The following is a 10,567-nucleotide window of genomic DNA, read 5'->3' as shown; positions in this document are numbered from 1 at the left end:
GTGTCACGTGTGTGTGTGTGTGTGTGATAGAGATGGCAGATTTGTCCTTCGCGTAGAGTGTGTGTGTGCGTGTGTGTGTGTGTGTGTGTCAGTGTGTGTGCAAGTGTGTGTGTGCTTGAGTGTGAGTGTGTGTGTGTGTGTGTGTGAGTATGTGTGTGTGTGTGTTTGACTGTGTGTGTGTTTGAGTGTGTGTGTGTGTGTGTGAGTGTATGTGTGTGTGTGTGTGTGTGTGTGTGTGTGTGAGTATGTGTGTGTGTGCAAGTGTGTGTGTTTGAGTGTGAGTGTGTGTGTGTGAGTATATGTGTGTGTGTGCAATTGTGTGTGTGTTTGAGTGTGTGTGTGTGTGTGTGGTGTGTGTGTGTGTGTGTGTGTGTGAATGTGTATGTGTGTATGTATGTGTGTGTGTGTACGTGTGTGTGTGTGTGTGTGTGTGTGTGTGAGTGTGTGTGTGTGTGTGTGTGAGTGTGTGTGTGCGTGAGTATGTATGTGTGTGTGTACGTGTGTGTGTGTGTGTGTGTGTGTGTGTGTGTGTGTGTGTGTGATGAAGATGGCAAACTTGGCTTTACATAGTGTGTGTGTCGGAGTGCTATGTGCAAGGAAATGAAGAGAGTTTGAGAGGGGAATACAATACGATGGACAAAAGGCAAGTCAATCAATCAATCAATATGAGGCTTATATCGCGCGTATTCCGTGGGTACAGTTCTAAGCGCAGGGATTTTTTTTGATTTTTTATTTTATTTTTATTTTTTATGCAATTTATATCGCGCACATATTCAAGGCGCAGGGATTTATTTATAGTCAGAGAAAGCTGTCAAGAAAGGAGAAAGTCACCACACACATGATAAACTTGAACACTAACCTTTCTCAACAAGATCAAACGTAAACAAACTTCTGCCCACCGATTTTTATTGATTTCAGCCCACGGTTTTGCATTTTTCTGTAACTTCAAACATTAATTCATTGATATTGCGTGTGCTTTGAAAGCTTTTTTAATTTTGTATTCATTAATTTATTCACCTATTTCTAATTTTATTGAATGTAAAGGGCCTAGAGCCATAGGGTTAAGGCACTTAAAAATATCCAGTTATTATCATTATTATAAATGTATTTTATCTAATTTTTTTAATGTACTGGATCTCTTTTTTCCCACCCACAAACAGTTTTTGTCTTTAATGCGTTTCATATTGATGTCGTTCTGATGTTTTCATCCGTAACGCGACACGCAGGGGGTCGTTTTGGACTGGATTTCACCATAACAGCAGGTATGGGTCTCGGAGTTATACGCCTGACCTTCGCAGCAGGCAGGATTCGGTCCGATTGCTTTGGGATTCCTTCCATCACAGCAGGTGTGCGTATTGAGATTGTACGACTGAGATCCACAGCATCGGCGATCAGTGCCCCCCGGTACGACTTTGTTCCGGCAGCAGGTATGAGAAGTAGCGTTGTAAGTTTCATTTTTGCAGCAGCGGTGTTTTGTGTAGTTGTAGGGCTGAGCTCCGCAACAGCCGAAACGGTACCTCCCACCCGGTTTGATTTGGCCGACACAGCAACTCTGAGTATTGTAGTCGTACGTCTGCGCCCCGCAGCAGCCGTGACCGAGTCCTCCTGGCAAGGCGTTGCCGTCGCAACAACTGTGTGTCGATTTGTTGTAGATGTCATCTCCGCAGCAACCGTGTGTTCTGTAGTTATAGGGCTGAGTTCCACAGCAGTGCGCGTGATCCTGTCCTCCAGGCTTGCTTTCACCGCCACAACATGTCTGTGTTCTGTAATCGAAGGTCGAGTTAGTTCCGCAGCAACGGTGATAGGCTCCTCCTGGAAGAACTTTTCCACCGCAGCAAGTGAGTGACGTTGTGTTGTAGGTTTGAGCTCCGCAGCAGCGGTATGACTGTCCGCCTGGTACGATCTGGCCGATAGGGCAGCATACGTGTGTTGCGTAGTTGTAGACTTTTTCCCCACAGCAATAGTGATTGGATCCACCTGGTAATACCTGGTCAAGGCAACAGGACTGAGTTCTGTAGTTGTAGGCTTTAGCTCCGCAACAGTTGTGCTTGGATCCACCGGGCGAGACTTGGCCGAGGCAACAAGAGTGAGTTACGTAGTTGTAGGCCTGCTTTTTGCAACAACGATGACTCTTACCTCCGGGCACGACTTGGTTCTTGCAACAGGTGTGGTTCGTCGTGTCGTAGATTTGATTTTTGCAGCAGCCGTGTGTGCGGGAGTTGTAGGCTTGTTTCCTACAGCAATAATGATACGTTCCACCTGGCATGACCTTTCCTAGGCAGCAAGACAGTGTTCTGTAGTCATAGGGTTTGTTGTCACAGCATCTATAGTATGTACCACCCGGCTTGATTTTGCCCAGACAGCAAGTTTCTGTTGTTTTGTTGTAGGTTCGTGAACCACAGCAGCCTTGAGTTCTGGAGTGGTAGGTCTGTGTCCCACAACAGTAGTGGTACGTTCCTCCGGTTCTGATTTTGTCTCCGCAGCAGGTCTGTGTTTGGTAATTGTAGACCTTGTCCCCGCAGCAACTGTTCCCAGTCGGCGGAACTTGGCCCCCACAACAGACCTGAGTTGCAGTATTGTAGGTCTTAGACCCGCAGCATCTGATATATCTTCCACCCTTCTTGACCTCGCCTTCACAACAGATACGCTTCTCGTAGTTGTATAGCTTAGTGCCACAGCAGCGTTGCCGTTTCCCGCTTTCCACCAGTTTTCCTTCGCAACAAGCATGTGTCTTTTTGCTGTAGACCGTTAGGATAGTCTCGTTGACACAACAACCTTGGCTCCTGTAATGGAACGTCTGGTTTCTGCCGCAACAATAACGCCACCTTCCCCCTGGTACGACGTTGCCGTCGCAGCAATCCTGTGTGTCATAACTGTAGGTATCGTTGCCACAACAACCGTGTCTGTAACCGCCTCTTACAGCCTGGCCGTTGCAGCATTCGTGGGTGAGGGAGTTGTAGGTCTTGTTGGCGCAGCATCTGTAGTGTTTCCCACCGGGGGAGATGGTGGCGTTGCAACAGGTGTGCGTTGTGTATTTGTACACCTCGTCTCCGCAGCACGCGTACTTCCATCCACCGCCTTTTCGGATTTGGCCGTTGCAGCATTCGTGCGTCTCGTAACTGTAGGTTTTGTTTCCACAGCAACGGTGCTTTTCTCCGCCGAGTTTCACGATTTGTTCGTTGCAGCAGGTGTGCGTGTAGCCGTTTTTGTAGGTCTTGTTTCCACAGCAGTGGTACTTTCTTCCGCCTTTGACGAGCTGGCCGTTGCAACAGCTTTGTCTCCTGTAATTGTATTTCTGAGTTCCGTTGCAGCAACGATACTTGCTTCTCTTAAGTAGGACTTCCTCTCCACAGCAAGCGTGTGATGACATGGAGAAGACTTGTGTTCCGCAACAACTCTGTGTCCTGTTATCATAGGCCCGTGTTCCACAGCAAGCCTGGTAACTAATGTTGGTGAAGGCAGACAGACTAGAGTTGGCGGAACACGAGGCACCTGCACACAGTAAAAGTGAAATAATTTTTTTTTAACAAAGCAGGTAACACCATTACTGTCCTCTAAATAACATCCTCATTTATCACTACCATCTACACACACACACACACACACACACACACACACACACACACACACACACACACACACACACACACACACACACACACACACACACACACACACCTTAACAATTGATTAATGAGTATGGTCATTAAAAGTGCGAAACTTCTAATAACAATTTTAGTAATCGATCTAAACAAAAGCTCAGAAAGTTGAAAAGAATAGAGACAAGAGAGGCGAAGCCTTCAAGGCTCACGTAAGAAATCGACAAACAGTAACACAAACTCAATCACTCCGTCACACATACACACACACAGTACACACACACAGTACACACACACACACACACACACACACACACACACACACACACACACACACACACACACACACACACACACACACACACACACACACACAGAAAGAGCATAGGTGAAACTGTGCAAGAAAGCGAGACACTAGATCTAGATCTGTCTGTCTGCATGTAGCCTACTTACATGGACACGACTGCCAAATAGTCTCGGCCCGCTCAAAATAACAATCACCGAGACTTTCAGTAATTCCATCGAGTGACGTCTAACCCTCGTACGTCATAATGTGACGTCAATGTAATATGACGTCTTCAAATGTTAAAGTTTCTACCACAGACATACACACATACATACGCACGCACGCACGCACGCACGCACAGACAGACAAAAGTTAGCATCGCATAGTAGGCTAGGCAGATTTCATCAGATTTCACCTCCTGTGTGAACAAATTGCTATAAAATTTATTTCACCTTTTTTGTACTCTACATGCATCCATTGATCAGGTAAAACCGAGTTGGCCAACGTTTTCCCATGCGAACTATATTTTTGAAGCTTTTAAAGAATGATGACAACTGCGCAATAACGGTATTCCGAATATGCTCCGTCCCTCACTTCTCACGTCTATAACATGTCTTATTTTAAGGGATGTGCCATATGTCACTCATATAATATGTAAGAAAAGCACATTCAGTTGATAAATAGGTTGAATTGCATTTATTTAGCGCGAAATAACGTAGCCGAAGCTCAAATCTAGCGCATTCGGTGTGGTTTCACAGGGCGCGTCTCCCGGGTCGCGTTTGACAGGTATGTGAGTTGACAATTACTGTGCTGATATTCTCCCTCCTTTACCCGTTACTGTTGCATTACACATGTGAACATGCACACGCACACTCTATTCAACATGACCTCGTACTTACGCTAAAGCCCGTCTTCATCGTCTGATGTACCTACACAGGCAACGGCTCGGTCACAGTGTTGGCACAGCTCTCCCCTCTGCACTCTCCACAGCCAGACGTACACACGAGGCCGTGTTTTCGGCATGAACATCTTGCTGTTCGACACTCTGTCTTGCAATTGCATCGGATGACATCGAGTAGATCACCAGGAGCAGCAGCAATGTCAATGAGAATAGGAAGCATGGCGCCTTGAACAATCTCCCATCCCCAGTCCATCGGATCCAGGAGGAACTGTTCTTGATGCAAGTGCATCCATTCTTGCACCTGGAAGTATGTTCTCATGGAATGGAATTTAGCTGCTGCTGATGTAGGTGGGAGTTTGCAGGGCTGAAACGATGAGGTACATGTAGAGACTTTCTGCATGTACTTGATGTAGCGGAGGAAGTTCAAAGTGTCTCTTTCCTTCCCCCCATAGAGTTCTACAAAGGCCCTTTCTCCTGCTCCTATCAGCTCATCAGTGTGTAACCGAGTGCCGAAACACTATGATCACCTCGGGAGGCGAAGTGCAATCAAACAGGATTGAAAATGTTAGAGCTAATTTCTTAGCCCTATAAAAACTGTTATGCAAACCCGAAGGTTTCCATGAACACACAGACAATCGGAAACCACCAGACCCCATCACAAACAGAATTCTACAATACACCAGTGTTGACTTTTAAAGGCCAACAACTCGGGTGCAGAGTCTGCTGTGAAAGGAGCGGAAGCCTCCCCTGTCACAATCGCCCCCGTTTGAATGAACTTCGTCCCGAAGTTCCGAACCGGGGGACCACTGTCCATCCCAAGTTCGCAGAATGGGAACAGCACGAAAATGTTCAGTGGTCATATTATGCCATTACCTGAACATATCATGCCGAGTCCCATCCCTGCTCGCAAGCACCAGATGTAACCGAGTGCCGAAACACTACGATCACCTCGGGAGGCGAAGTGCAATCAAACAGGATTGAAAATGTTAGGGCTAATTTCTTAGCCTTATAAAAACTGTTATGCAAACCCGAAGGTTTCCATGAACATACAGACAATCGGAAACCACCAGACCCCATCACAAACAGAATTCTACAATACACCGGTGTTGACTTTTAAAGGCCAACAACTCGGGTGCAGAGTCTGCTGTGAAAGGAGCGGTAGCCTCCCCTGTCACAAGTGTCTCTGCAAGGACTGGCGCTGAAGACATGGGCCTGCTGCACGAACACTGTTGACTGGGTCAATTTCGTTAAACACATTGGTTTTCCAATCCCGAATGGACTGCTAATTGTATCGCATCCACCAAAGGCGTGCGCAAACAGGATGTTCTCACAAACTTGAGATCCAAGAACAGTCTGGACTTTTTTGATGTCCCACACTTTTGCAGCTGATTTTGCTGTCGATGATCTCACTGAAGTGAAGAAGACGGGGCAGTGATCTGGCGTAAGATGGTACAACAGAAGGATGAGCAGATCGGTGTCCTCGCCAACCAGAATCACGTTTCCCTTCCTTGCCAATTCCAGAGAAGTCTTTACGACGAGCCTATCAGCATCAGCAGTTGTATGGACAGTGTCAAAGCCGTGCTGTGAAAAACGGGAACTAAGGAGGTTGATGAACCGCTGTTTGTTGTTTGGATTCGTCAGGAAGCGCTCCTTTGGTTCGCACAGGACCATGTCACCCTCAAAAGTGATGGCACATGCTGTATTGGCTCTGCTTGTTCTTCGCAAATGGGCTGCATCTTTGGTGGTAGGTCCGCAGCTGTATCCATCAAAAACAACAGTTCCTTTGCCAAAATGACGAATGAGAAAGTCTGCGTAACTCTGAGTAAGCTGGTTGTATGTTGAACCACGGCACCAGGGCAGAAGGTGCAACAGCAAGCCACCATCGATGACATATGTTACATCATCAGGAATAACACCATTTACCTGCTTTGTTGAAGTCCAGATGTAAGTTGCCAGTGCAGCCTTGGTACCTTGTCTTGGCAGACCACCCGAATCAAACAGCGATGCTGGGACACTGCACATCTCAAAGGCAAAGGTGTCCTCAAGACATCCGTTGGTGTTCTTCACAGTTGTCACTAGTCTCTGGAACAACAGCATGGAGTGAACATGTACTAGATCATCGTGCAGATTGGACGACTTGGCTTTCAGAGCCATGGTTACAGCTTGATCCTTCTTTTTAAAGGTGAAATCCACAACATTATTTCCGATCATGCTGCTCAGAATCTTGTTTCCTACGCCTTTTGCTTGTTCTGCATTCACAGTAGCTTCAGCTTCTTTTCCGCTTGAAATGGATCGGAGGGCTGTATCCACAGTGAAAGGGTTCCTATCAAGCAGATATCTCAAGATCAGCTGAATGTCTGTGTGATCTCGCTTCTGCCTTGCCACGCTCAACTCTTTGTGCTGCGTTTGTTGCTCGCTAGAATGGAATGCAACGTCTGTGACAGACTGCATTGCGTCGGGGATTTCTGCACAGGCAGGCATACACAGTAGTAGGTGGGAGATCAATGCCATATGATTGCGCAGCATTCAGTTCAAATTTCCGTACCTTTGTGTAAGAACAGCTAAAGCCAAGGTGGCTGAGGGTATCGATCAGAAACCGTGAACCGAATGATCGGTGCATTTGCACGCCAAGTGCAAACTTCAATGGTGCAATAACAGTGTTTGGCCTACTGAGCTGAATGATTGCTTGTCCTATTGCACTGATATAATGTTAGGTAACCTTGAAAGAAATACATGTACATACCCACTAACAAATGCACAGATTAATAAATAAACGCAACGTAAGTAGGTGAAGCTGAACATGGAAAAAAACTTATTACCTAACAGTCACATGCACGATCCACGTTGTTCTCAATGGACATAATTTCACAAGGCACATAGACAAAGACTGAATCTGCAATCGCCTAATAATCATTATAATGCGAGCAGTGAAATGCGCCCCTGGGAAGCAAACAAATATATCTATACATAGATGAGACCAATAAACTGCTTACGCCATGCTGATTAAGCTATCGTGTGATGTTATTGAATAGTTTCCTTGGGTAGCTTGTGAAAAACTGTCGCTCCGAAAACTAAAATAAAATGTACGATATTTCGGACTCATCGCATGGTTTTTTCCCGGCCAACTCGATTAGATGTGTGCAGGCACACTGAAATGAATCAACTGCACCTAAAATGAATTTTATAGCAATTACTTCGCACACATCCAAACGCTTCCCAGCCTATAGGCTACACTTACGTGAGCCAAAAAGCGGGCTTTTCTGTGAAGCGCTATGCCTACTGCGCGAAACTGGCTTGCCACTTTCTGCACGCTTTTTTTGTGAACGTGTTCTGCGCTTTCTTGGCGCATGGCCACGGTGGTCAAAGCTATAATGTTTTGATAAAAAAAAAATGTAGTCTGTTTATTTCCTTCTGTGAGTTCGACAGATTGACTAAATGATGAAATTTCGCTTCATGCGACTTTGTAATTACGCTATTTCCAGACATATCGGAAAGAAACGTTACTATATAATTCAAATAGAAACACATCATTTAACTCTTACCAGTTCACGGTATTTCATGCTGAAAACAATGAAATAAGGGTATGGCCAAAAAATCTTAAATTTTATGCTCATTTCTTCAGGTAATTATCACATGTTGGATATATCAAATTGAAGGTCGTGAAATGTTCTTGCTAACAGTAATAAGGATTACAAAGAAAACAGACTGGAACGAAGTTTTGGTGGATGAAAGCTAACCGTTTTGTGTAATCGCATGCCAAAACCAGCACACATTCGACAATCGTCATGAATAACTTTTTGTCCAGATCAACTCCCGGGGGACGTCCTTGGTTGTATAGACGCTACATCATGGATGATCAAGCTGTTTATGTGTAGGTCTATGTTTATATATAGGTTTATGTTAAACATATGTATACTAGGGGGGGGGGGGGGGGGGCTTAACGTCCTCACAGGTAACTAACCCACTATTAGGGACATGTATGTGGTGATATGCTAAACGATAAGTATATGTACGCAATGTATGTTTATATCTACAACTTTTAAACTGTCAAATATATTTTAATATAAACAATCCGCCACAAAGATTTAAACAAAATAACGTACCTGTCCAGTTTGTTTTAACGATGAGTATTTTATACTACTTCAATAACAACAACAATACCTACTACAACCACAACAAATACTACTACTACTTCGAGTACTACTGCTACTTTGGTTTCTACCACCACCATCACCACCACCACCACCACCACCTACTATACTACTGTTACCACTACTACTTTTACTTCTACTACTACTACCACCACAACTACTACCACTACCACTACTACCTACCTAGTACACGTGGTACATGCAGGACTGCACACAGCAGAGCTGCCAACGCAAAGGTCTTTCCGACAGCCATTTTTCTGAAAAGAAGAAATTTGTTGCATGATATTTGCCATTAAAATGACAGAAGTGAAGCATGACACTTTAAAAAAAAATTGTGGTTGAAAAGATAAGCCCCCATACACTGCCTTGGACAAGTTAATAAATTATACCTCCTGTTTAAAAACAAGCTGTTGGTTTTGTCACTGTCTTTAAGTTGAAGTACTCCTTCATCCCGTGCAAAGCCTGAAGTGATCTCTGGTGGTGGACATGATTGCAAACACTTAAAGGAATACGCCGTTAACCAAATCTATTTGACAACACACATTCTCTCAAGAAATGAAATAACACACGGACTGACCAGCTAGCAAGCTGTAATTGCTGCAACGAACAAATCAACGATCTGACAAACACTCTCTTTATTATTATATGAAGTCTTATATCGCGCGCGTATCTCCAGACTCGGACTCAAGGCGCAGGGATCTATTTATGCCGTGTGAGATGGAATTTTTTACACAATACATCACGCATTCACATCGACCAGCAGATCGCAGCCATTTCGGCGCATATCCTACTTTTCACGGCCTATTATTCCAAGTCACACGGGTATTTTGGTGGACATTTTTTATCTATGCCTATACAATTTTGCCAGGAAAGACCCTTTTGTCAATCGTGGGATCTTTAACGTGCACACCCCAATGTAGTGTACACGAAGGGACCTCGGTTTTTCGTCTCATCCGAAAGACTAGCACTTGAACCCACCACATAGGTTAGGAAAGGGGGGAGAAAATTGCTAACGCCCTGACCCAGGGTCGAACTCGCAACCTCTCGCTTCCGAGCGCAAGTGCGTTACCACTCGGCCACCCAGTCCGAGACCGAAGTCGTCTTCGCGAAGCTTCACGAAGTCTTCATACTGAAAACCCGCAGCTACGCCCAATTAAGAACAAGCTTAACGGAAGGAAGAAAGAAACTAAGACAGGAACTGACCAGCTTGGAGTCTGACCGTAGTCGAACGACTTATCAGAAAGTTGAGCTGTTTTGATGTCACGTCCTCGGGTCCCGGTCCTTTTCCACTCCTCTGGCCAGAATCAACTTCATTCCAATCTCGCAATATTGTTTTGCTGTTTTATACACATTCACCATGCTATGAAATGTCCTCTTCATGGAATCAAGTTTATTCCAGTCTCACAATATTGCGTTGCTGTTTCATAACATTTTATAAAAGGAAATATATCCCGTTCATGGTTTTTTAACGTCAATTTACCTACTTTATGAGCTTGCAATGTGGCAACAATCAACGTTTATTAGCGCGTGATCAGGACCGAAGTAGCTTTTCAACACAACAGTAATGCATTAAGTCCTGCATGCTTTGGATTCCACATGCATTGCTCCAGCTAATATTGAAAAAAATACG

The 10,567-nt window shown here is 44.9% G+C and overlaps 1 protein-coding gene across 1 annotated transcript; it reads right to left on the bottom strand.

Moving 5' to 3' along the window:
- Positions 1–889: 889 nt before the first annotated feature.
- Positions 890–10,295, bottom strand: LOC138958837 (balbiani ring protein 3-like). The gene is made up of 3 exons (XM_070330142.1): positions 10,141–10,295; positions 9,121–9,194; positions 890–3,492 (listed from the first exon to the last, which is right to left on the bottom strand). Exons 2-3 carry the CDS (start codon positions 9,188–9,190, stop codon positions 1,205–1,207), a joined length of 2,358 nt encoding a protein of 785 aa, XP_070186243.1. The 5' UTR covers positions 9,191–9,194; positions 10,141–10,295; the 3' UTR covers positions 890–1,204.
- Between the last annotated feature and the right edge of the window lie 272 nt (positions 10,296–10,567).

This window comes from Littorina saxatilis, linkage group LG2 (genome assembly GCF_037325665.1).
Source record: "Littorina saxatilis isolate snail1 linkage group LG2, US_GU_Lsax_2.0, whole genome shotgun sequence".
Classification (NCBI taxonomy): Eukaryota; Metazoa; Mollusca; class Gastropoda; order Littorinimorpha; family Littorinidae; genus Littorina; species Littorina saxatilis.
Note: the sequence above shows the minus strand (reverse complement) of the source record. Positions and strands in the feature narration are given on the sequence as shown.